We start from the raw sequence: 26,561 nt of genomic DNA, 5'->3' as shown, positions 1-26,561 counted from the left end.
CAGCTGAGATTTGTAGACCTGGGTGGTTTGGGTTCCTCTGCCACAGGTAGTGTTTAAAAGCAGGCACGCATATTGCGGGTTGGGGGGGGGGAGATACACCGTAGTTAGCTTTCCCTTAAGGTCTTCTTTTCCATGCCCTCCCAGCTGAGAATCATCTCCTGTATCTAGGCAAGAGCTCTGTGACTAAAGTATACCCCCAACCCTGCAACCTGCTTTCCTCCTGCTAAACATGCTTTCTCATCCTAAGACCCCTGTGTCTCTCCAAGCTTGGGTTCAGACCTCTGCTTCCCCATCTTCAGATTAGGGTCTCCCTTCCAAACACATAGGCTTCTCACCAAAGGACTGGGATCTAGACCCCGCCCCGGGGATACCACACTGTGGCAAGGGTGTGAAGGTGGGGAGCAGGTAGAGGAGATGGCTGGGTGGGGGGACAAAGAAATTCTCTTCCTGATGTGGTTTTGCTCCTGTGGCAACCCACCCCTCACCACAACCCTGCTTCTTCACTGCTGCACTTTTTACTTTGGAGAAACTGAGGCTCAGAGAAAAAAAGGCTGTCTTGTAAAGACACTCGCAGCAGGAAGCTGAAGTTGGGGGACAGCTCCTCAAAATCAGCAGCTACCGATGCCAGGCTCTCTAAAATGCATCAGGCTCAGGCTGGGGATGCAGCTTGGTGACAGAGTACTTCCCCGGGTGAGCCGAATCCTGCTGGGATAGACCAGACAGTCAAATGCAAACTCCAATTGAAGTTCAACTCTGCAGCTCCTGGGGGCCTCGCTCCCAGCATTGTTCTGCCTTTGATAACCGGGCAGATGCAAAAAAAACAAACCGTTGTGACTTCTGGTCCCCTCGGCCAAGACTGAGCTGAGTCTCCCAGGGCCTGGTTCAGCTCTGGAGTGCGCGCTCCCAGATGCTCACACACAGCTAACACATACCCTCTCCGAGTTCCCCCAGTGGCTCCAGTTCAATGTTTTACAGGCCTAATGAGTGCTGACAAGTTTAATGAGTTTGTTTTAAAGAGGGGAGGGGAAACCTGGTCAAGTTGAGATTTCCGAGTCAAATGAATTAGCAGAGGCCGCCAGACTTCAGCTGACAGGCCTCAGAACCCTCCTGAAGAAGGCAGCCTCAAGGCACAGACCCCAGCTCCTCTCAATGGGAAGCAGGGCCCCATGCCAGACTCTGGGGGCTGGGGGGGCTCTGAGTGGCCCTGGGGTGCCTGGGTCTCACTGATATCCTTTTCTCTATCAGCCAGCCCCTCCTTTGCACTCCACCCTGGCGGGCCCCCCCTCCTGCCTGACTCTCCTCCCCCACTGAGTCCCCAATGAGAAATTTGATTCAAACCCAGTTTGGCACTTGTTTGCATATTGATTGCGTGGTAATTAAGTGGCTTCATCATCTGCGGAGGGGACTCGCCACCTGCATTTCTAAGCTCTGCAGTCACGGGCTGGGACCTGCCACAGCCCTTGTTTCTGATCCAAGGAGACCCACATCTGGCTACTAGGAGGGGGGCACATTGTTTTCCATCTAGACAGTGCCTTTATTTCTTTGGTGTGCTATGGGAAGGACCAGAAAGGTGTTCGCAGGTGCCTGAGCAACCCCTGAGAGAGGACAGAGTTGAATTTACCAATAATGCCCAAATTCAAGACAGACTGGGGAATAAAATCTCCACAGCGCTGTAGACACCAGCCAGGCAAGGACAGCTCTACCTCTGATGGACTCTTTCTGACGGAGCTCCACCTCCACCACACACAGGAGCGCGACAACAATCTTTTTGTTTTGTTTTGTTTTGGTTTTTTGAGACATGGTTTCTCTGTGTAGTCCTGGCTGTCCTGGAACTTACTCTGTAGACCAGGCTGGCCTCAAACTCACAGAGAGAAAGACATGCCTGTTTCAGCCTCCCAAGTGCTGGGATTGAAGGCGTGTGCCATCATGTCAAGCAAGATATCAGTATGGGCCTCCCAAGTGCTGGGATTGAAGGCGTGTGCCATCATGTCAAGCAAGATATCAGTATGGAACCCAGAGCCAGGTAGGCTAGGATCAGGAGGCTCTCTGTCTCTTCCTTGGGCCCAGTGGTCTGGGCGGAGTGACTAAATCTCTTGGCTGTTACATTCTGTCATCTGTGAAATGGGATCACTGAAACCACTGACACGGAAGCTGTGCCTAGCTCACAGCAAGTCATCTGCCAATGTAGGTTTGTGCCCAGAAATTCCTTCCAGCCACAAGCCAGCAGGCTCTGCCCACCGTGTGCTTTGTCCCAGCTCATTCATTCTGGTGCTGGGGCACCGAACTACAAGCCCCAGCCCTTCCTAGCGCTCACGCTCGCTGCCTTGAAAATCAGTGCAGATGACTGCTTGGTCTTTCCCACTTTGGTTTCCTTCCTTTAGTAGCCCAGGGTGAAGTTTTCAAGTAGCCAGGCCTATTTCAGCTGCCATGGGAGGGAGGGAGAAGAAAGGCAGTCAGTGTACCTGCCTGGGCTGGTTTTGCCTCTCCCTACCCACCCCCACTAGCTCCCAGGACCTTGCTAGTAGCCCAGGCTAGCCATTCTCCTACCTCAGCTTTACACGTGCTGGGATTGTCTGTTTACCTTGTGGTTGTAAAACAGGGTGGGTCGAAGCCCCTAGCTGGGATTCTGACACCAGGCTCCTCCCCAATACTTCATTATTCCCTGGCTGGGGGGGGGCTCCCACTCTTCCCTAACTACCCCTCCCCCAATCTCTAGTAGAAGGCTTTACTTGTGTAAAGTGGTCTAGTCTTACGGGTGAGAATTTCTACCAAGACTGTTAATGCTTCCAGCCTGGAGTCTGGAGCTGGAGCTGGGGGAAGGGCAAGCGGTCGGGGTCACTTGGAGTCAAGCGGGCAGACCATGACCCACCCGCCTCACTGGACAGGGCTCTGTGTTCCCCTGGCGATTCCTTCACTTCCTAGGTCTTGCCATTGTTTAGGGCTATAGCCAGCTGCAGGCGTTAATCTTTGGCGCGTTTGCAATCCCCAGAAAGAAAGGCCCTCGTGTGACGTGTGACGGGGTTGGGCTGGGGGCCCAGGAGTGGGCAGGAGCTGAGAGGCCAGAATGAGGAGGGGGCATGCATGTGATCACACACGTCCGTCCGCCAGACCCCTTGATGACAGTGGGGCCACTGCATGGTGCCAGTGCCTTTAAACTTTTTGTTGTCACTTAAATCTTCCCTGGGGAGCAGAGAAGACAGGCCAGGCTCTGAAGCCAGCCTTGGAGCTTTGGTTTCTTGCCCCCACTCAGCCACTCACAGCTAGATGCCTTCACAAAACTGACTTGGCCCCTCTATCCCGTTTCCTACCTATGAATGGGACTGTGGGCAAATCTACAAGTTCACACCCAGCAGAGCGGGCTCCACAGAGTCACCTGAGCACACACCTCTTTTGTTCTGTAGCTGGACAGTGGATAGAGCAGCCACACTCCTACGTGCACACAGAACACAGTACACATCCTAGGCTCTGTCACACACACCAACAACCAGAGATGCCCGCCGTGCAACCATCCTGACACCCAAGATGCAACCCAGCAAGGCCAGGTATACAGTGACAAAGGTAGCAAAAGCGGCACAACAGAAAAAAAAATACCCTTAACAGGGATTGCTCCGTCTACCAATCCAACACACTTCCAGGCCACTGAGGTTTTTTGATTTAGGATCAGACAGCAAGTTGGCAACACTGCTAACCGGAACCCCATTAGAAAAAGGATACAGCCAGCCAGGTGGAGGTAGAGGCAGGTGGATCTTTGTGAGCTCAAGGCTAGCCTTGTGAGTGCCAGGACTGTTAAACAGAGAAACCCTGTACAAACAACAACAACAACAAAGGAGCCAGCCACTACTCTTCATGAGTTTTCCCTAAAGAGAAACCCCCCCTCCCAGGAGGAGGTGGGAAGCCACTCTCCAAGGACACAGGACCCTGTGAACTTCTGAAGAATGTTCCAAAATTGCATGCCTGCAGAAAAGCCAATGCCACAATAGAGGGACCTATATTAGCTATTGGTTCTGCCTTTTTCTGGCGGTGTGATGCCAGGTGAATGAATGAACCTCTCTGAGCCTCTTTTCACCAGTCAAGGATAATGCTGCTGGCTGGTTGAATGAGGTGAGGTTTATAATGCACTTCACTGTATATGTCACATTAGTTAAAGGTGGCCCCATTGGACACGGATGTCCATTGAGATGGTTCTGCCCCAGGGTGACCACTGTGTCTCAGTTTTTTCTATCTAAAAATGGGTTTTGTGAGTCAGGCAGTGGTGACACATGCCTTTAATCCCAGCACTCCGGAGGCAGAGGCAGGCGGATCTGTGAGTTCGAGACCAGCCTGGTCTACAAGAGCTAGTTCCAGGACAGCCTCCAAAGCCACCGAGAAACCATGCCTCGAAAAAAAAAAAAGGGCTTTGTGATAATTCCTACTTCCAGGTGTTGTCTGGAGGGCCTGGAGAATTCACTCCTTTGAAGGATAGAGTTGGTAGTAGATTCTGTTTTGTTTTCTTAAGACAGGGTCAGGACCTTATATAGTGTAGGCTGGTCTCCAACCTGTGATCCTCCAGCCTCAGTCTCCACAGCGCCGGGTGGGTCTGGGATTACAGGCACTATCATTGTGTTTGCTGGGTTGGTATCTGCAGTAGAAATTTGCCTCTCCCTGGCTTTCTGGTCTCAGGTCAAAGTGCTGCTTCCCCGTAGTCCTCCCCCAGAAGCATCTACCAGCCCTGCATCTCCCCATCCCCAGCCCTGCATCTCCCCATCCCGTCTCCCATCCCCAATCCCACTTCTACCTTCTGCAAGTCTCTCCTAGTTTGTGGACTACCTCATTGTCAGTTTCCCCAGTGGATAAGCCTGAAGTGGGGTCCTGCCCCTTCATACCAATGCTCTCAACCCTGGCCCACCGCCCACAGTCCGTATTCCTCACATCTCCAGCCAGAATAAAATGATGGTTCTTAACTCTGCCTTCTCAAGGGGAAGGAGTCCAGGAAGGGACAGATGGGGGGCGGGATGCTCTCTCAACACACACCACTGTGACTCTTAACCCCTGCCAGTATGGTTCCTGGGGTGACAGCGCAGTTGGCCCAGCCTTTCTGCTGCCCAGGATCCCTCGATGCCTGCTGCCTGCCAGCCTTGAGGCCTTGATAGGTTTACCTGGGTGTTAATCCCAACAGTCTCTTCTGGCCGGACCAGAGCGCCAGCCTCCATTCTTGTCCTGTGTCTAATTAAGCTCCTAAAATGCCACTTCCCCTTTCAGGCCTGACTGCTTTTCTCAAAGGCTGGCAGGTAAAGCCAGCCTGCTACTTTGAAGCAGAGGAGGCCGGAAGCTGGGGCAGGTGCAGGAGTGGGAGGGGAGGGGTGGCATGGGGGGGGGGCTCTGAGAGGACAAACACCTGCAAATGTTCTGACTTGGGTGCTAAACCTGTTAGGGATGCTGAGCTCTGGCCAAGCTAAAGTATAGCTTGAACATCAATCACAAGGACCCTGGGGGAAGAAAACAAACAAAGAAACAAACCCAAGGATTCTCCCCGGGGGAATAGCACACAGAGACTCAGCCTGGGGTTGGTGGTCATGGTCACGCCCTCCACACTGCTACAGTCACAAAGTGAGTTGATATGGTCCACTTTACACCCTCATCCAGCGCCAGGTCCACAAGGGTTACTCAGATACACACAACTACAGCCACGCAGCTGGTTCTGCCCCGACCTTGAAAGACTGGCTACCCATGGGTCTGCAGGTGAATCTTTTTTTTTTAAGATTTATTTATTTATTTAACATATAGTATTTTGCCTGCATGTATGTCTGCAGGCCCAAAGAGGGCACCAGGTCTCATTGTAGATGGTTGTAAGCCACCATGTGGTTGCTGGGAATTGAACTCAGGACCTTTGGAAGAGCAGTCAGCGCTCTTAACCTCTGAGCCATCTCTCCAGCTCCCTGCAGGTGAATCTTTAAACATTAATTTGTTTGTTTGCTTTTGTTTTTAGAGGCAGGGTTTCTCTGTGTAGCCTTGACTGTCTTGGAATTTGCTCTGTAGACCAGGCTGGTCTCAAACTCACAGGAGAACCGCCTGCCTCTGTCTCACCACCACCATCCGGCTAAACATTAATTTCTATACTTTAAAATATTTTTCAAATTAACTTCTTTTACTTTATGTGCATGAGTGTTTTGCCTTGTGTGTGTGAGTGACACATGTGTACCTGGTGTCTGTGGAGGTCAGAAGACACTGTCAGAGTCCCTAGAATTGGAGTCTCAGATGGTTATGAGTCACTGTGTGGGTTCTGAACTGGAATCCTCTGCAAGAACAGCAAGTGCCCTTAACCATTGAGCTATCTCCTCAGCATATGTATTTTACATACATACATGCATGCATGCACGCATACATACATACATACATACATACGTATGTTTTTAGAGACAGGGCTTTTCTGTGTAGCTTTGGCTGTCCTGGAACTCACTCTGTATGTAGATCAGGCTGGCCTCGAACTCACAAAGATCTGCCTTCCTCTGCCTTCTGAGTGCTGGTATTAAAGGTGTGTGCCACCACCGGAGCTAATACTTTTTATTATTCACAGGGACTGGGGATGTAGCTCAGTTAGTATATTGCTCGACCAACACACATGAGGCCCTGGATTCAATCACTAGTACTGAATGAATGGTGTGGTGTGAGTCTGTAATCTCAGCATTTGGGAGATGAAGGTAGGAAGATCAGAGATTTAAGGCCATCCTTGACTACATAGTAAGTTTGCGGCTAACTTGGATACATGAGACCCTGTCTCAAAAACAGAAAACAAACAAGCAAACAAACAAAAACAGTAAGTTAATAAGTTTCTAAGCCCAGCAGTGGTGGCATACACCTTTAATCTCAGCATTTGGGAGGCAGAGGCAGGCAGATCTCTGTGAGTTTGACAGGCTTCAAAGCTACAGAGAAACCCTGTCTGGAAAAACTAAGATAGACAGACAGACAGACAGATAAATTTTCAGCCTGGCTGGTCAGTGGTAGCACATGCCTTTAATCCCAGCACTTGGGAGGCAGAGGCAGGTGGATCTCTGTGGGTTCAAGACCAGCCTGGTCTACAAAGCAAGTTCCAGGACAGGCAGAGCTGTTTACACAAAGAAACACTGCCTCAAGAAACCAAAATAAAATAATAGAAACTAAATAAAATAGTAACAATAATAATACAATTTAAAAATTTCACAAGCATGTATCACCTTTGTAGTAAATCTTTAAACACACAAGCGTGGGGGGCCCTGTTCATGTTTATTTCAAAGCCCCTGGTAAACAGTGTGCACCTGGGGGCTGGAGAGGTGGCTCAGAGGTTAAGAGCCCTGACTGCTCTTCCAGAGGTCCTGAGTTCAATTCCCAGCAACCACATGGTGGCTCACAACCATCTATAATTCAATCTGGTGCCCTCTTCTGACAGAAAACTGTATATGTAATAATAAATAAATCTTTAAAAAAAAAAAGTGTGCACCTGGCTTGGGAATCCCTCATCTAGCCAGCCTCAGTGTCTGCTCCAAGGCACACAGAGTACCCTCCAGTCTTTCCCCTCATTTTAACCAGGCCCTCCTAAAGGCCAGGTGCCTCTTCTTCTGCTTCAGCTCCCTTCCGGTGTGTGTGGCTTTTATCCTCACTGGCCGGGTGGCAAAGTCAATCCAGAGGGCAGAGGGAACGAGAGCCACAGCTCAGGGACAGCCCAGGCTCGAGACCTGCACACACCGCCTAAAGGACCACCCCATGGACCAAGCAAGAGCTGGGGGCAGCAGGACAGAGCAGAGTGTGGTGCCCTGCCCAGGCAGACCCTCAACAGGGCCGAGTGACACGTAAGGAACCCAGTAGCTTTGGAAGAGTGCCTCATCGAAGGACTCAGCTTAGTGGCCTGGAGATGGCAGCCCTGTTGAGGTGCTCTTGACTCGTCCTGTGATGATTACCAAGTCCCTTTCCCTCTCTGGGCCTCTGTTTCTTTATCTTCACACCAGCGTTTTACACAAGGCCAGTGACTTTTAATCTTGGTGGCCGTCAAATGACCTGGGACACACACACACACACACACACACACACACATCACACATACACACACACACACACGTTAGTAGGGCTGATCCTCCATCTAGCACCTTTCTGATGTACCACATGGCCAGCACCCCACCCCCACCACCAATAAAGCACGGGGCATGAGGTCTTGCCCTGCCCACACAGCAAGCTGGGCAAACTTGGGAGGCAGGCACCAGTGTCCACACAGCAGCCCAGCCTAAGACTCTCAGTCAGGAGAGAAAGTTCCCTAATCAGGGAACTAGAAAGGGAGAGGATTCACTTGTCACCAGATAAGCATCACCACCTTATCTCTGAAGACCAATAACCACAGCCCCAGGGGCAGAGCTTCCCCTCCACCCTCTCCAGAAAAAGCCTTGGAGAGCAGCCCAGCCTGTCCTCCCTGGGACAAAGCCCAGTCTCATGCACTCCACCAGCTCCGGCAAGCCTGCCTTGGACACCTTCCCCTCCAGTGCACACCCCGCACCGCACGTGCCTGTCCAACACAACTTGAAAACCCCTGGGCTGAGCCCTGCTATGGTTCGGACAAAGAGACCCAAGGACCAGAGACTGGATTCGAAGAGGCTCATTCTGTCCATCTCCAACTCCTGCCAGCCTGCGGCCACCTGGCCTCCTGAGCTTCATTTCCCTGTTCACTGGGTTTTTCACAGGGTGATGAAACAGACCTGTCAGAGGTCAGGTTTGAGACATCTGCCTAGTCTCGGCTCTCATAAGCTACTTGGGGATGCTGACATCCTAAGTGGTTAGTAGGGATTCCTGTTGGAGCCTCAGTCTCCCCTGGGGCTGAACAAGGTCCAGGGCTCATGAAGGAGAGGGAGGGTGGTGGTCTTCAGTTGTGCAGCCCAAACAGGGGAGCAGGGCTGGGTCTCCTCCAGGCCACCAAGAACCAAGGGTTGTAGGTGTCTAGCAGTCTCAGAAGAGAGCTCTCCTCCCCGGCAACCACCTCTCTGCCTCAGTTTCCCCCTCAGTGAAGTATGCGAGCATGTGCCACATTCAACACAGAGTCTGTAGAGATGAGAAAGGAGCGGACTGCACGCACACACGGCATGCCTTCTGAATGAACGCCTGGTGGGCTGCTTGTTAGTCTTGCTCCTCTACTCATATGCTCTGTGGCCTGTCCCTCCTCTGGCTCACTCATGTCACTTTTTTCTGAACTTGCATTGGGACATGATGAGCTCAGGGGCCTATCCAAGTCTGTGCCCTTCCAGCTTGAAGAGGAACCCCTAGGTGGCAGTTGCTGGTTCCATACCCTGGAGCCTCCAGGGCAGGGAGGACTCAGGGACTGAGCAGCCTTCTCCCTCCCTCCCTCCTTCCCTCCCCTCTCTCCCTCCCCCTCCCTGCCTCCCTTTCCCCTCCCTCAGCAGCAGAGTGGTCCCCACACATCCTCAGCTTCTCTACTCCCTTTCTCATTTCTCCCAGCTTCTGGGGCACAGCATCAACCTTCACACCTTACCACCACATCTCTGTTCAGTCCCCACACCTTCCACAACATCTCTGCATCATTCTCCAACTGAAATCCCTCCCTGTCTCCCCACTGTCCTGGGAATAAACCCTAGTTGAAGTCTTGAGCTCAGCTTTTTAGGAGCCTACAACAACCAGGACCCTGGGGATGCAACTTCCCAGCATTATCTGCCATGCCAAGCTTAGTCTCCTGTGAGGGGCGAATGGTTAGACTCTTAAAGTCTTTGCATTCAACTAATAGCATTTGTTCATTGGACTTAAGGACTGGCCCTTTCTCCTTGGGTCCTCTGGATGGGCAGCTCCCCCTAAGACTACCATGTTTCCTGGCTCACGTTTGTAGACAGCAAGGATGTGGTCATCTGTAGGCTATCCTGCCTCCACCCCACTCACCTTTGGCCCATATGCCAAGGTCATAGGGGAAGGTCTCTGTCTCTTAAAGGGATTCTTGAAAGAGGAAGGATGCTAGGGAGCTGGGAGTTTGCTCTGAGTTTGTACAGTGTCATCTTTTCCTTTTCCCAGCATCCTGCGACCTATGCTTACCTGCCATTTGCCAAGAGTACTTGGATTTAATCCCAGCACTTGGAAGGCAGAGGCTGGAAAATTTCTAAGTTTGATCTACAGAGCAAGTTCTAGGACAGCCAAGGCTACACAGAGAAACCCCATCAAAAAGGACATGAGGTCTCAGAAAAATCTCCGAGTTACCAGGATCTTTCAGCATCCTCTTCCTCCCTGGGCCCTCCTGGGCTTCAGTTTCAACAGCCTCCTCTTCAGTGGTTGTATGACTTTTGGATAAATCAGCTTCCTGAACTCACAAAGAAGGGGCCTTCCAGAGTCAGAGCAGCCCCCTCACCCAGCAAGCCAAGGTCTAGATCTGCGGCGGAGCTCACTGTCCTTAGGCCCTCTGTGGCCAGCCTGGGCAGTCACCCTTAAGCAGCTCAGCAGAGGGATCCCTGTACGGAGGCTGGCTGCTCTGGTTTTGTTGGGTGTTTTGTGAGCCTGCCCCCGCCCTTCGAGGCCCTGCGACTCTTGACTTCATCCACTAAGTCAATAGACTGGCTCAGAGGCGGCTTCTGCCTCTCTTCTCCCCCCCCCCCAGTTTTCTTCTGGGGGATAATGGGGGCTCTTTGTGGCTTAATCAGCCTCCTGAGGGGCTGGGAGGCCGGGAGCTCTTTCCCCGCAGCCACCGGTGGAAATGAAAGCGAGATTAGGCCCAGGCGGGGCCCACACCACAGCAAAGAGCCACCAGGCAATCCACCGGCTTCAAAGCCCCTTGGGAGTTTGGTTACTTTATTTCTAAAGTTGTTTGTATTTCTAAAGTGGCCATTGAGGCGAGAGCAGGCAGTGACTGAGGGGAGGAGGAGCCAGGGCTTCTCTCCAGCTTGGGATTCCCCGCCAGGCTCCAAGGAGCTTTCTTCTTATCAGTCCTGTCTTCTCTCCTGTAGGAGCATCTCTCCACAGCGCTGATCAGATGGGGAAACCGAGGCCAAGGCTGGCTGGGAAGTCACTACTGCTGCAAGGCTCCGTGCCAGGGACTGGACTTTGGGATCTGACCCCTAACTCTAACCCTGAGTCTTTTAAGTTCAGAGCAAAAGGCCATTTGCAACCTGGCCAGGAACACTCTCTGGTGGCCCTCAGTGCAGCCTCAACTGGTTATGGAAGGGACTGTCCCACTCAGAACACAACGAGAGTCTCCCACTTTTTAATAGAGTTCCAGAACCTCCTTTCTTTTTTTTTATATTGTGCTTCATTCCTTTTTTTAAATTTCATTTATTTTATGTGGATTGGTGTTTTCCCTTCATGTATGTCTGTGTGAGGGTGTCAGGTCCCCTGGACAGGAGTTTTAGACAGCTGCGAGCTGCCATGTGGGTGCTGGGAATTGAACCCCGGGTCCTCTAGAAGAGCAGTCAGTGCTCTTAACCACTGAGCCATCTCTCCAGCTCCAGAACCTCTTTTCTTAGGGTCCTCTCAGTGTGAAGTGCATGGATTCTGCAGTAATTCACTCTTACCCCATCCCTGACAAAAGAGGGGTGGGAATTCTGACTCCTGTTCATTTTCTGACAGCAGGAGGAAGATGAGAGACAGGGTATTGGTCCCCAGGTCAGGGGAGGTCCAAAGCTGAAGCCCACACGGTGCCTTCCAGCTGAGCCCTCCCTCCTCCATTGGAATTTATTGTTTTCTACAGGAATTTTGGGCCCTGGGAAGGGCAAATCCAGGAAGTCCTGTCGAGGAAGGAAATTACAAGGATGGGGCGGGGCCAGTAGCTTAATGCTGAGTGGAGGGCTCAGTATACCACTCTCCTGATTCTGTGATCACACGAGCAAGCAGGAGATGGGGGTACTTCTGGAAACTTCCATTAGGAAGTAGAGGCTCAAAAGTTTCATTAAAACTCCCCCCCTTCCCCCTCCCATCCATATCAACCTCAAAACTTGCCTAAGAGGCGAACTCCAGCTTTGGTTTTCATGTCTACCAAGTTCATACAACCCCAGGAAGTTTGAAGCCAGACACCACCCCCCATCTCCACACTACACTTTCCAAACACCTCTTACACACACACACACACACACACACACACACACACACACACACACACACACACAGAGAACACCTCTGGAAGGCTGGGCTCCACTTTCTCCAGTCACCTAAAGACCTGCTGTCTGAAATTAAACCCACATCCGGAGGCGTGGCTGATCACCTGTCACCCCTGTTGAGGTTTTGGGCCTTGGAAAGGAATCCTCAGAAATGCCCCAGCCCGCTTGCTGGGGCTTCCCCCAGAGAGACCCCAGAAAAAAGTTCAGGTTAGAGTTTTCTAAGCTACTTCTCTTGTTCCCACCCCTTTTCTGTCCTGCCGAGACTTCTTTGATCTCAGGTCTTTTGGCCCCTCAGACAAAGAGCTCAGTGAAGGCGAGAGGCTCTGTCCTCCCTCCATGACTGCCTTGAACCCTTAATACTGGGAAGTCTGGCAGCAGATGCCTGTGACTCCAAAGGTCAGCTGGGAGGCTGCTTGCTACTCTCAGTGTGCTTGCACACTGTGTACACACACACACACACACACACACACACACACACACACACACCAATCCCACAGACCCAGGTGAACACAGACACACCCAGTGAAAGAGGTCTGTTTATTGGGGCTTATTGTCTGCTCTCCCTATAGGGTCAGAACTTCCTGAAGGCAGGGGTCTGGTATCCGGAGAATAGTTTAAGCATTTAACACTGTGCCTGGTACCTCAAACACAAAAGTTCTGAAGAACAAATGATGAGACTCCTTCCTTTTCTTCCTTCCTTCCTTTTTTTAAAATTTTCCTTTAGTGACTCAGGATGGGAGGGGACATCACATATGCACTTATCTGTGAAGGGACCAGTGAGATGGCTCAGTCGGTAAAGGTGCTTGCCTTCAAGCCTGATGACCCGAATTTGATCCCGGGACCCACATAATGAGAGGGGAGAACCGACTCCCACAAGTTGTCCTCTGACCTCCACATGTGCGCACTCAATCCCAAACAATAACTAAATAAATGAAAATGTTAGTGTCTGGGAAAGGACCTTTCCAATCGTGAAGCTGAGAGGCTGCCTGTGTTTTGGAGTCAGCCTACTTAGACACTACCTGTGTCTCCAGTCGGAGTCGTTTGACTGTTTTGGAGAGAGAGAGAGAGAGAGAGACAGAGACAGAGACAGAGACAGAGACAGAGAGACAGAGAGACAGAGAGAGAGACAGAGAGAGAGAGACAGAGAGACAGAGAGAGACAGAGAGACAGAGAGACAGAGAGACAGAGAGACAGAGAGAGAGACAGAGAGAGACAGAGAGAGAGAGAGAGAGCGCTAGTTCTCACTTCTCTTCTGCCCCCTTTATTTAAATGTCATTCTTCTGGGAGGCCAGTGTCTTTAGAGAATATGGAGCTATCAACAAATGTGGCTGTGGGGATCTGAGCAGGCTGTGACCTCGGGAAGTCTTTTCACAGTATTTAAAATTCGACTATGAAGGATTGGGAGTTTGTTGATTGGTTTTGTCTAGCTTTTACCTGACTCTCAGATGGCTCCAGAATCCCATCTCCAAAGGATGGGAACCTTTGTGTAAATCCCTGTCCATGGAAAACCGAAGCGCAGAGAGACTCGTCTACTCTGGGGACTGGTGCGTTCTGTACCCCCACCCCCACCTCCCGCCCTGCTCCCTGTCCTCCAGCATCGCCCACCAGCAGCTGCTGGGGCCAGGAGCACAGGCTGGTGGAGGGCCACGAACACTCAGCTGCGGATAAGTGATGGGTGGAACAGTACCCGGGGCAGCACTTAGCCTCCAGCGCGCGTTAGGGTGCAGTCTTCCAGTGCCCCCTCCCCCATCCCCCTGACTCGGAGTCCGAAACCTAGAGCTGACGACTGGCAAGCTGTCGCCGGGAACGTCGCAGTGGGACAGCTAAGCGGGAAGGCGAGAGCCCGGCTCACGGCTGGAGGGGGGATCGTGCACCGCTGCGCCGCTGGCCGAGGCCCAGCGCTGGGTCACAGCGCGCCGCCCGGGTCCCCGCCCCACCAGCCCGGCGCGCTCGCCTCTAATTAAGCGGCTGGATCCCGGGAAGCCGCCGGGCCGCGCGGTAATACGATGAGCCGCCTTTGTACTGGTGTCACCCAACTCCGAGGATCAAAAGCGCTGCGACCCGCCGCCCGGCCCCGCTTGCTCTGCAGCCCGCCGCGCTCGCGGGCCCGGGCTGTCTCTCGGCGACTGCGTCCCTTTGTCCTTCCAGCTGCTGCCCTGCGCCCCCCGCCCCCTGGAGCGCTTAGCGTCCCCTCACTCCACTCCCGGTCGTCTCTTCTCCGTGGCTCTCCACGATCGCGCCCTTTCTGCAGACCCTCTCTGCCGACTTTCTCATCCCTTGTCTACCGTTCCGGGTCTCCATCTTTCCATCCCACGCTCTCCACTCGGTCTTAGGCCTCCCGCACTTCCAAGGCCTGGCAACTGAGCTAGCTACCGGGCTGACCCTAGACCTCGGGCATGCTAGGCCAATTCACGGCCGCAGTGGACTTCCAGAGACCTGCGGCGGCCTCCTGCTCCTGGAAATCCGCCCGAGTTCAACTGAGCTGCCGCACTGAAGGACCAGACACGCTCTGGGGCACTTGGAAACTGGATTTGGGCAACACACAATTTCCCCGCACCCCTCCCGAGGCTGCCCGGGTCTGTCGAAGGTTTTCCATCTCCTCTGGGGCTTAAGTTGTTGACCCCGCCTTCACATCTCTCTCCTCACCCCCCCCTTCATTTGGCCCCCACCTCGCCTTTGCCCTCGACCCCTTCTCTTCCTCCTTCAGGCCCCTCCCCTTCGCTTGTTGAGCCCCCCCCCACTTCCCTAAACTCTTTCCCCCTTCGTCTCCCGGTCTCGCCTCCCCCCAGCCCCACTTTGTTTGAAGTTATGGAGAGATCTAGCTACTAAATGGTGCTGCTTCCCGCTTAGGTCGCCGTTCTGCCTTGATTAGATTTGGGAAGGCGAGTTTCCTCCCTTCCCCGGCCTGACCCCAGTGGGGCCAGTCCCAACAGAGCGGGTCAGAAAGTGCTGACCCCATTTCCACCCCCTCCCCGTGTTCAGCAGGAGTTAGGGATAGGAAAAAAGAGAAGGAGGGCCCAGGGTAACAGAAACTTAGGGGGGCATCTCCGTCTTCCTTTTACCTTGGGTCCCCAACTGGGTTTCCTAATTACCCCATTAGTGGAGTGGGAGGGCATGTAGCTATTTTTCAGGAATTCCCGGAATGCACACCGACACCCCCCCCCCAGTCAGGCCTTCAAGGCCCCAGAGAGAACCTTCCCTTTGGGGTTTCAAAGCAGGATCCCTTCTCACAGGCCGATTGTCCCGAGCCTGTTAGTTTACGGGTTTATATCCTAAGATGCCATCACCTGGAGCTGAGCGCCGAGGCCGCCTTAACTTTGTTTATGGCAGGACTAACGGTATATCGTAACTTTACAAAAAATCGTGGTTTGCTCGGGTCTCCCTTCTCTGTGCTTTATGAAATGCTGATATGCAATGAAATGTATAACAACTGTTTTCAGAAAGAGGCCCCCAAAATAAAAAATAAAAGTCCCAATAATCACCTCGCTGCCTTATGGCCACTGCTATGTGCGCTTTAAAACCCTTCCATGTAAATTCCACTCAAAAATTTGGAAAGCTGTGAAAGGGGAGGGGTGGCGGGCGGGGGAGGTTAATCCGGGTTTAAGGCTCTTGCGATGCAGACTCAGGACCAGGGTTGGCCCGATTGCCTTATCGCCTCCCAACATTTGAGACGCCCATATTTTACCCAGCCAAATAGCTTGGAGAGCAGCGCAGACGGCTGCCGTGGTCGCGCCTCAGGAAAATGTGTTATTAATATCTAAATAACTTCCCAATACTGTCTGGTAAATCTCCCTTCACCGTTCCAAATGATGAATTCGTTTGAAGTCTTCCCCCCAGCCTCATCTTTTCAATGTGTGTGTGTGTCTCTCTCTCTCTTTTCCCTTCTTCTTAGCCAGGCTTATTTCAAACTGGTAAATATCTAATTCCTTTAACTGCCGCTCTGTGCACACGAATCTTTTAGGTACAGACGCCTTGAAATGGCCGCTGCGCTGCGGTGCGCGCCCGGAGGTGAACACAGAACCCGCGAGTCCTCGCAGCGGGGAACCCCCACTTGCCAGACTCCAGCAACTTCTGTGTGCCGGGGCTTCTTCCCCTAACGCCCCCTCCCCCCTACCCGCCCGCCCTGTCCGTGCTCCTGCTTCCCAGCAGCATCCCGGTCCCTGCGGCATCCCCGGTATCCCGGAGGCATTCCCAGCAGCCAGGCCCAGCGGTTGGTTGTGGCCCTGCGAAATTCGCGCTCCTCTCGGCACTCGGTAGTTCTCTTGTTTATAAAGTTTGTTTTCTGAATGTCTTCTATTAGATTACGCTCTTTCATCGCCCCTCCCCAACCTTATCTCCTTCTGTCTCTTCTCTCCTGGCCCGTCACACTAGATTTAGGTACCCGTTTATCTGGAGCGCAGTTTGCAGACTTTATTTACCGCGGGATGCGGGGCTGAAAGCGTGCGAGCGCGTGTTCGCCTTTGTAACAGTTTTCGCCGCATTGTAGTGTCGTTTAGTCTCAGCCCCCTCCTCCTCACTCTTGTCTTGGGTTCAGAGGGATGGGGGGGGGGGAGGCTTGTCAGCTCAGTGTGGGCTCATCCCCTCGCTAGCATCGCCCCCACCTTCCCGCGCCCCATCCCCCACCGGACCGTGGGGCCTTCAGGGTCCCCTCCCACGCTTGCTCTGTTCCCTTCACATCCGTAGCGGAGCGCTGCCTAAAGCCGAGGAATTGCCTGACACCCCCTGTCTTCCTCGGAGCCCCCATTATGCGAGGCTGATCCTCCTCTGAACAGACTCAAATCCCGCCTGGACTGTGTTTGATTAGATTGCCAACCCGGGGTAATCCTTTGATTTGGTGGAGTGTCAATTACCTTTCTCTAAACACACATTTACAGAGGAGGGAAGTTGTAGGTTTAAATCAATGCAGATCGCCTCCTGATAAATGGGCCGACTAGGTGCCCTCTCCGCCCAGCCCTCTTCTCCAAGGCCCTTCCCAACCCCCTTCTCACCTATCCCCTCAAACAGCTACCTTTCTAGGTGTGAAGTCTCAAAAAAAAGAAAGAAAGAAAAGATAAGAGAAAAGAAAAGAAAAAGAAAAAAGAAAAGAAAAAGTGTGGGCTGTGAGGAGCCCTACCCCCCCTTCCCCTATTCATTCGCTCCCCCGGAGCCTAATTAAATTTGGCAGGTCCTTGTACACACAATCAAAACAGCTTCCTCCGGTGCGGCAAACGACCGAAAACCGCATTAGCAGCCATCGCCGCTGCCAAATTAAATTGTTTCCCACCTCCTTTTACAAGTGTCTAAACCCGACACTTCGGGCTCTCCCCTCCTCTCCATCCTTCCCGTCATATCCCACTCCACACCTGTAAGTTTGCCTTTCTTCAAATAAATTAAGGGGAAAATGCAAAGAAAACAAACCTAAGGCCTGAGCTATAGCTCAGTGGGAGAGCGTGCTTGCCTAGCATGTGCAAGACTCCAGACTCCGGTTCATTCCTCTCTACGGGAAAATTAAGTCCTAGTCCCCACCCTCCTCCCAAGCCTTCGATGGCCTTTCACACTCCAGACTCTTCTCCCTTTGGACCCTGATACTCATAGGTATTCCTGGCCACATAGGCAAACAACTTCTCATCTCCTGGTAACTTTTGAGTGTTTTGTGTTAATTATAATCCCTCTGGGTCTTGTACCCTAGAGAGCAATCCCATGTCTGATGTGCTCATCTGGGGCTTCAACTTAAACATTGTCAAATGCCTGCAGCTTTGGCTGCTGGTCATATAGTTATTGTTACTTTACTGTGTATTTCCCTCCACCTTGCCTCTCTCAGTAACAACAGAATCCAACCCTTGTTTAAAAGCACACCCTTATCAATTTCTTGGGGGAAATCTTTTTCTTTCTCTACCTTCTCTGCTCAGATCCCTAGCAGGCTGGCTCTTGGAGCTGCCCACCCCCTGATTCTTGGGGAAAGGAATGGAGAGGAGAGGATCCAACCCATCAAGGGTGCAAACTGTCCCCTTCCTTCCCCAGGTAAGTTGAGAGAGACTGCAGTCCCTATAGGCAGCAGTCCTGAGAATTCTCACAAGCAACAATCCTAATAACTCAGTCTTAACTAGGATAAGAGGGAGAGAGGGGGAAAAGCCCACAGTCTCATGAATATCAGCCCAAGGGAAGCAGGAGTGAGCCGTTCAGAGATGAAAGTGCGGAGAAATAAAAGCTCAATTTAATCTGCTTTAAAACCCTTCAACTTAACGTTTGTGCTTCAAACTCTGAGAGTGAAGACTGATTGCGGATAAATAGTTTCTTACCATGCCTGGAAGCTATTACACCCCTCTCCAACACAGCTTCCTATTCAGCAGCCTCAGTTTTCATTACCAGCTCTAATAAGTCTTAACGTTATTAAATGCCAAGCGGACGATAGGAAGAAACGAACTCAGGGAGGGATCTCTCTTTAGCGCTTAAAGAGGAGCTCTCTTAAACCCCTCTTTGGTGGCTCCCCACCATGAGAGGGGCAACCCTGGGAGAAAGCATTTGTCAAAAAGCAAGAAGCCAAAACAAAGTTGTGTGTGTGTACCCCCGTCCCTTGCTCTGCCCATGGGAGGGGGTACATGGGCATCTGGGCCCTCTCCGAACTCCTACAACCCATGCCCAGGCTGGAGTGGTTTCAACTCAGCTGCAAAATTGATGTCTAGGGTCTAAGAGATGAGCAGTCCTCACAAGCCTGTCAACCAACAGGCCAGAGTTCACACTGTACACCAGATCTGTCTAGAATGAAAACTGCCTCTCACTTGAACCACCACTGCCGATCCAAAGTCGCCTATGATCAAGCTACAGACTCTTGCCTGCTAGGACATTCCTGACCCGATCCAAAGGCGCATAGTAGGTATACAGCCAGCCACCCAGAGGATGCAAGCACCCCCACAGCCATCCAGCGCCCGCAGAGCACTAATTCACACCCCCAGAGCAACTCAAACCCTGGGGATCTGTCAGGACACCAGCCCCCCTCAAAAAAAGCCAGTTCACTCTTGCAGCTACACACCCAACACTTGTGTTCTCAGCTGTCCCCATCTGGAAGGGACAGGTCTCTTTTCTAAACCCCAGGAGATGGGAAGCATCCTGGGTCTCCAGCAGGGAAACCCTCTCTCCACTGAAGCCTCCGGTTCATCGGTTTGTTTTGTTGTTGTTTTTGTGAGGCCCGTGAATTCTCTAAGTCCTAGGGGTTCCCCCCAAGACACAGCTTTTTTTCTTTTCTCTTCCCTTTCTCCAGGCCACTGACTTCTTGCATTTCATCACACATGGAACTAGACACATTCCCCTTCATGCACACATGCAAGCCATCTTCAAACAAACTGAAATATCCCAACCAATTCTAGGGGCAACTCCTAGAGGCACTTGGTGCATAGCATGTCCCTTGGAAAGATTATTCAGATTCAAAGTCCACCAGAAGCATGACTGGTTTTTAAAAAGAAAAAAAAGTTATATTTGTCTTTCTGATAAAGATAGACAGATAAATCCTGGGTCCCCAGGATGGAGTCCCTGGGCTCTGGGCAGAATGGCCAAGCTAGCTTAGCGGCAGACCCCAGGCCCCTCTGGCAGGCAGGGCACAGCAGGGCACCACGCAGGACTCTGGGCCTTTCTCCCCGGGCACTTTTGTCCCTGGAGGGACAGCAGCTCCTCCAGGGGCCCCCAAAAGTGTCAGCAGCCTGCCCTTCCCTTGCAAGAACTGCACTAAGAAGGGGGCTGCCTCCTCCTGATCCCACCCCCTTGGGTTGAGTTGGTGGGATTGGGCCTCTGTCTCTGGGAGTTGTCTTTAGAAATGGGCTTTTGTCCATGAAGTTCATCATCAAGGTTGGGGGGCACTCCTGAAAACCAGAGAGACCTAGACTGGCGGTGCCGAGAAGGGGATCTGCAGAAACTTCTGGAAGAATTCTTGAACAACAACGGGTCCTTAGTAGACGTTCTCCACTTTCCCCAAAGACACCTGGTTTTCGGGTTCATTCTGCCTCCCTGGCATGTGTGTTCCAGGCACCTTCTCCCCAGCTTCCGACCCCGGGTCAGTCTTTGTGATTCTTAAGTCTTCAATCCCCACCCACCCCACCCTTTGGCCCCACTTTCACAAAGACAAGAAAACTTCCACAGGAGTGACAAAGGAAGACTTCCCCATCCAGAAACAGGCCTGGGCGCAGGCGCTTGAAAGATAAACTTCTGCCTTAGCTGCTCCGGAGAAAGCTGAGTGAGGGAAGCCTAGCAAAGGTTGGGCAGCGGATGTGGGGCGCCTGACTCTCTCTCTGAATCCACCGACCCTTGGCATCTGGGAGCTTGGCCTCCAGCCCCCGCCACAACAGTGCTTGCCAAGAGGAAAGCACTCGAATGCCCCCACTCCTCCCTGGCCATGCGGGGCCGAGAAGCGGCCCGCGCGTGCGGCCCGCGCTAATTTTTATTGATTGCAGCGGTCAGTCAGCTGTCAGGCCGGGTTTCAAGGGACCGTTTAGAAAGCGTGTGCGGGTCTGGTTAACAAATTCATTTAGGGAGCCCCGGGCGGGTTCCTCCTTCCTCGCTCTCCTCCCTGCCCCCTCCAAGCTTGCCCAAATTTTCTATAAATAATTGATCAACGCCAAAACGCCATCTCTGGAGGATGCTCAAGCTGTGGGCCAGTGCGCGGTGGTGACAGCTGAGGCGCACGCCTGTGCTATCCCGCAGCCACGCTCCCCTGAGCTGGCTTGGTGGGGAGGGGTAGACCGGCGCAGGTAAAGCTTTCAAAACCCTGGCTGCCTGCAACCTGCGACTTTTTCCGGCTGTCCCAGCTGTTAATCCGCAAAGTCCTCACCGCCAGCCAGCGAGGGAAAACATGGTCGCCGACGTCGCGGGTCGCGCGGCGGGTCTTACCTTTGTCGCCCAGGATGCCGTCGATGCTGTGTTTGGCTTTCTTCTCGCCATCTTCCTCTTTCTTGTCCCCTTCCTCATCGTCTTCTTTCTTCCCGAACTTGATTCTGAGCACTCGGCTAATCGAACTCACTAAACCTCAGAAATTAAAGGCAAAAGAGAGAGTATAAGTTATTGGGGCCGAGGACCAGGAGGCAAAAGGCAGAGAGACCCATTCTCGGCTCCCTGGCACCCAGGCATTTCAGGCTTGCTCCAGCAGCGGCTTAAGAAACCCAGGTCACCCCTGGGGCGTACATGCCCAGGTAAGCCCGAAGAGCACCCATCAGGTGCTTCTCAGTACATGTCCGACTGTACACTCATCAGGTGACTGACCCTATCTCGTGCCCTACATGCGCCGGCAACATGCCCACTGCCCGAGTGCCACCCAGAGTACCCCAGCCCTTGCTGCAGCTATGCAGGTGTGTCCTAGCCCTGCATGCCCGCGCACAATCGTACAGTCAGACACAAATTGAGTAGCTTTTCTAGTCTGAGATCTGAACTTCAAAGCAGAGGTGCCAGTTGGGCGTGTGGGGGAGCTGGCATTCAGGGACGTCAACCCTTCTAGGGCAGGTGGCTCTTTCTCTAGATCACTTTCCCCAAATCTCAAGGGAACCCCACCTTCGAGGTTAACTTCTTTCCAGCACCCTCGCCTCCCTTCCTCTCTCCCTTCCTTCTTCGAACCTCTCCTTTTCCAACTTTCTATCCCTCTCTTCCTTCTAGTCCTCCTGCTTTTACTTCTTTTCCGGGCTTAACTGTTTTCCTCTCAGGTGCCACCCGCCCGCCCACCCATCTCTCCAGCCCCACACTCTGAATCCCCAGCCAGACTCCCTGCCGGTTCTGCCAGCAGCTCAGCGGCCTTCTCACCTGAGGGCACGGTGCTGCGGTCGCAGTGGCCGTCCTTCAGCAGCCGGTCCCGGATTTCCCAGCTGAACATTCCGGGGTTTTCCCTCTTGTACTCCTCAATCTTTTTCTCCACATCCGGAGTCGCCACCTGCTTCAGAAGTGGAGGTGGGATAGCGGGAATGGAGAGGCGGGGTGGGGGGAGGGAAACAGTTTTAGTATCAACCTCCCAAAAAGCTCCCAGCCCGGCTGGCTGCTCCCAAGGGCCATTTCCACTGTCTGGTGACTACCGTGCCCTTCCTCCTAAGATGGCCTTTAGGTTTTTCAAAGAAACTGTTCCTGGCTCCCAGGATGGCATTAATGGGGGCAGGGATAAGTAATGAAATAAAATAAAATCTAATTCGCAATCCTGCGGTCCCCACCACCACCACCTCAGGCAACACCGAAGGGAGATGTCCTGTGTTGGGGGCAGATGTGGGGATATTGCAGTGAAAAATTATGGGCTCCAAAGTCTTGGACAATCTAGAGCTCAGCTAACCCATCCTTCAAATTTTCATATAATGGGGAAGTATTTGAGAGCTACGGGGGAGCTCCTACAGTCTTTTCCATGGGAAGCTTGCTGGGTGACAAGAATGCTGGGTGACAGGAATGCTGGGTGACAAGAGACAGTGAGTGAGGTGACAACCAAGGTCCCCAAACTAGGGAAGGTCTGCTGCCAGCCTCGGGGGCAAAGACACTCACTCTGGGCTTGCTGCCACCGATGGCCCCAGGCCGGATGGACCCAGTCTCCTGATACCGGCACAGGATCTTGGAGACACAGCCATGGGAGACTCGGAGCTGACGGGAGATGACGCAGGGCCGAATGCCGTGGTGGGCCATTTCCACTATCTTGTGACGGATATGGTTTGGCAGGGGTCGCCCGTTGATGAAGACCCCACCAAGCTGATTGACCCGGCCTTGGCCTAGAGGGGTGGACACTGGAGGAGGGAGGGAAGGGAGGGAGATGATGAGCGAGAATAACTCAGAACAAGGTTAGGGTGGGAGAAGGGGAGCTGAGACCCAAGGCTTCCAACAGCTGATCTCCAAAGTCTCCAGGAAACCCTAGGAGGCTCCAACAGGGAGAAGGAGGAGGGCCCTGGCTTCAGAACTGTGGCTGGTTTGTCTCCCAAAGTCACTCTACACTGCAGGAAACGAAGATACACCTTTCCGTGGATTACTGAAGGGACAGAGAGTGGGGCCTGCCGGACACTAGAGAGCCTAGTAGCAGTGGCAAATGGTTTTGGGCCATAGCTTGAAGTCACAGGCCTGTTGCCTCTGGAACAGGCCAGTTCCACAACCCTGGCTGTCAGGACTCCGTCATCAGAAGGCCTCTCCTCTCCCAATATTTACAGCTCTGGCTTGAGCAGCCTGGCTTGTGCCAACTAAGTATTTGCTGTAGGGAGCACAGGTCATCCCTTACTGGATTCCCTTTGCTTCCAAACACCCTCCAAGTTCTCATTTCGTTTGGGGACAAATTGGGAGCACATGACACAATTACCACCAGCTCCAAAACACCCCACTTGGTCTCAGAAATGCAATAAATGTCCCAGAAGTCCTTGCTGCAATGAAGATGGGTCACTCTGTGTGTGTGTGTGTGTGTGTGTGTGTGTGTGTGTGTGTGTGTGTGTGTGTGTGTGTGTGTACCGGGAAGATAGGCCCTACCTGGTATGTTCTGGGGAGGGGAGAACTCAGGCAGGCCTTAATGCAAAGTCTACACAATTTTATCACAGAAGGTTGGGGGAATACCCGGTGCACTAATCCGGCCTCGATACCCCCAATTTGGGGACTCGCGGCTGCAGAGATCTGGAAGATTACAACGATTTCACAGCGGCCCAAGCGGAGAAAGCAGATAGAATAATTGGAAAGGAGGAGGCTAGAAAAGGCTCAGGCGGCCGAGCTGTTCCTACCGCCCCCCTCCTTACTTTCCTGCTCCCCCCACCAATTTCTCTTTGTAAAAGTAGGTATCTGAAACCACCCTCGGATTTAATCAGAAATCGTGCGTCGCCAAGCCAGAGTCACTCGGTCTCCGTGGCGGGATACGCCATTAGCGCTGGAGAGCTCTCGAACGCCCAACTTTATATTCAAGAGCCTCTTTAGCGACCGGCACTCGGCTCTCCTCAGTATTCTGCGTCATGTTGGGCAAATATTGTCCTAATCCTTCGCGCGTCCTCAGCCGCCTGTTTTGCTTGCATTGGTTCCAGGAGAGGGCTCCGGCAAATCCCCGGCTGCCGCACTCTCCCGCCTGCGTGGCCGCTCGCGCACACTTGATCACGCAGCCCGCTCTCTTCGCCTCTGTCTAATTCGGGGACCCGGCGGCTTCTCGCTGCCCGAGGGGGGTCTCCCTCCCCAGACTGCAGGCTGCCAGACCGCCCCTTCTTGCCTTTTCTCCCCATCTTCCCGCACCCGCAAGTGGGGCCCACACAATGACAAGAGGGGCGGCTAAAAATAACTGTTTCTAACCGTTCCTGTGACACCCGCCCTGGTCTGCCTGACCCGAGGAAGCGGATGACCCTTCCATGACTGGCTGAAAGCCTTGCCTCAGTTTAAATAGAAAAGGGAGGGGACGCAAAGGGCCCCTTCTCCTCTCCGGTCCCGTCACCGCCTGCTGGTCCCTTCGACTGCCCAGAGTGGCTAAAGAATTTGGCTCAATACGTTTCATCACCAAGACAGTCCCCTGGATTGGACATTGTTGTATCCTCTCTCTGTCTCGAGTTTCTCTTCCGGGACGTTTTCAGACTTTGGAAAGAACGAGGGAAAAGTTGTGTTTTGGGTGTTCTTGTTTTTGAGGAAGAATATGGTACTATGTATTATTTTCAATGAGTTTGTTTCCGGGCCGAAAAGACATGCCGAATAATAAGTTTGCTTTGGAGGAAGCGGACAGTTTGGTAGGGTAGGAATAGAGAATTGCTTGTTGTTATTTCGGAATAAAAGGGGTTGGAACCCCATCCCGAGGCTGAGGGACCGATTCAAAACTAGGGAAGAAAGCCGGCGGCACTGTGCAGAGACCCGGGAACTACGCGAAGTGTCAGAAAACAGTGGGAAAAACTGAATTTACCGGAGCGCAAAACGGGCCAGATGCAAACTCCCCGGGGAGTCGCACCCCGCGGGGAAAGGTCCGCCGCCCGTGACCCGTGAAGCCCGGGCCACGGGTCAACGGAACCCACGCAGAAACCGACAAGTGTCGGCTCTAGAAACTTCCCGGGTCGCACACAGAGACTCGAGCCAGCAGAGCCGGGGAAGACCCGTAGCTCGCTCCCTCGGGAGGGTGCATCTCCGAGGCCCTGGGGTACCCGGTGAAGGCCTCCTGAGCGCTCTTACCTTCCAGAGGGAAGCCGGTGCGCGGGTAGTTCTGCCCCGGGCCGGGTCTCATCATCCTGGGGACTGCGCCGGGCAGCGCCGCCATTCCTGTGCACGCCGGAGACGAATCCAGAGTCGGTTGGAGAAACCTTTCGGCGTCTCTTCTTTTCACCCCTGCTGTGATCCTCCTCTGCTCCTCTCTTCTCCCCCCGGCCCCCCAGCCTCTTCCCCCTCCCTTCTGCACCCCCCCCCGGCTGCAGACGCGCCCCTTCCAGAAGCTTGGCGGGGGGGTGAGGTGGGGGCGGAGGAGGGAGGGAAGGTGGCGACAAGGAAGTTCAAACAAATAAACACTCCAACCCCAAGTCCGCCTGCACCCGCCAGGCCCGGCCAGAAGTTGAGTCGAGTGACAACGGCAGCTACGGGCCCTGCAGGCCGGGCTCTTCGTCCCCAGCTGCGCCTTGCGGGCCACTCGCTCCCGCGCTCCCGGCCAAAGTTCCTGAGCCGAGAGATTGCGGAGTGGATTTCTTTGGGTCTTTATTTATGTATTTATTCTCAGGGTCTGGCTCGGGCTCCCTCCTCTCCTGGATCCCTCCTCTCCACGCCTCTTTCTGCTCGCCCTCATACCCTGTCCCCAGGAGGACTGGAGCGAGGACGCGCGCCTGCTCGGGTTTCTGACTAGAGAGGAGGCGACCCGAGTGACAGGGCTGGGGATGAGAAGAGGAAAAGCGAGGGGGCGCGAGCGATCAGCTGGGTAAGTTGTGCAAAAGTGCTCAACCATAGGGGAGGGGAGGGAGCGGGCGACAGCCAGAGAGATCTGATAGGCTCGGACTTTTCTTTTATTCATGAGGAGGGAAGGGGGCCAGTTCGGGAGGGAGAGGGACTGCTAACGAAAAGAAGTCGCCAACGAATATTTTTTCTTCCTTTCTAGTCGCCAACTCGACCCCCCCCCCTCTCTCTCTCTGCGGGGGTGGTAGGGGAGGGAGATAATTTGAACCTCTGGTGAAAATAGAGGGAACAGAGTCCAGGGATAGGGTGGGCTGGGGGTGCCCAGAGAGAGGGCGGGGACAACTTCTTACAAGTGTGGTCCAGAGATGAACTGGGGGGGGGGTGTCTCGTGCTTCCAGCCGGGATGGGTCCTCAGGACTGCCCTCAGTGTCTCCCTGCTGTCTAGGAAAGCGGGCCTTGTGCGGGGCGCATCCCTGTCCGCTCCTGCGGTCCCTCACCTCCCGGAGTAGAGCCCATCTTTCCCACCTCTTCTCCTTTTAACTCACTAGTTCTGAACTTTCCTTGACATCGACTCCTTTCCTTGGGGGAACATACTGGGGTGATGTCCAGAGAAACATTTTTAGTTCTCTGGTACGACGTCGGGGCTTTTACTGCTTTGGTCTGGCAGCTCGGAGAAACCCGGCAGGA

At 53.3% G+C, this 26,561-nt stretch overlaps 1 protein-coding gene across 1 annotated transcript in view; it reads right to left on the bottom strand.

Moving 5' to 3' along the window:
• The window catches only part of Pax7 (paired box 7), a 99,225-nt gene extending 73,890 nt beyond the window's left edge, over positions 1 to 25,335 (bottom strand). The window contains 4 exon segments of the mRNA XM_005081070.3: positions 20,937 to 21,065; positions 21,837 to 21,966; positions 22,554 to 22,789; positions 25,170 to 25,335. Of these exon segments, the coding sequence (XP_005081127.1) occupies positions 20,937 to 21,065; positions 21,837 to 21,966; positions 22,554 to 22,789; positions 25,170 to 25,254 (580 nt within the window). The 5' untranslated portion in view covers positions 25,255 to 25,335.
• Between the last annotated feature and the right edge of the window lie 1,226 nt (positions 25,336 to 26,561).

Source organism: Mesocricetus auratus, unplaced genomic scaffold (assembly GCF_017639785.1).
Source record: "Mesocricetus auratus isolate SY011 unplaced genomic scaffold, BCM_Maur_2.0 Super-Scaffold_100014, whole genome shotgun sequence".
NCBI lineage: Eukaryota > Metazoa > Chordata > Mammalia > Rodentia > Cricetidae > Mesocricetus > Mesocricetus auratus.
Note: the sequence above shows the minus strand (reverse complement) of the source record. Positions and strands in the feature narration are given on the sequence as shown.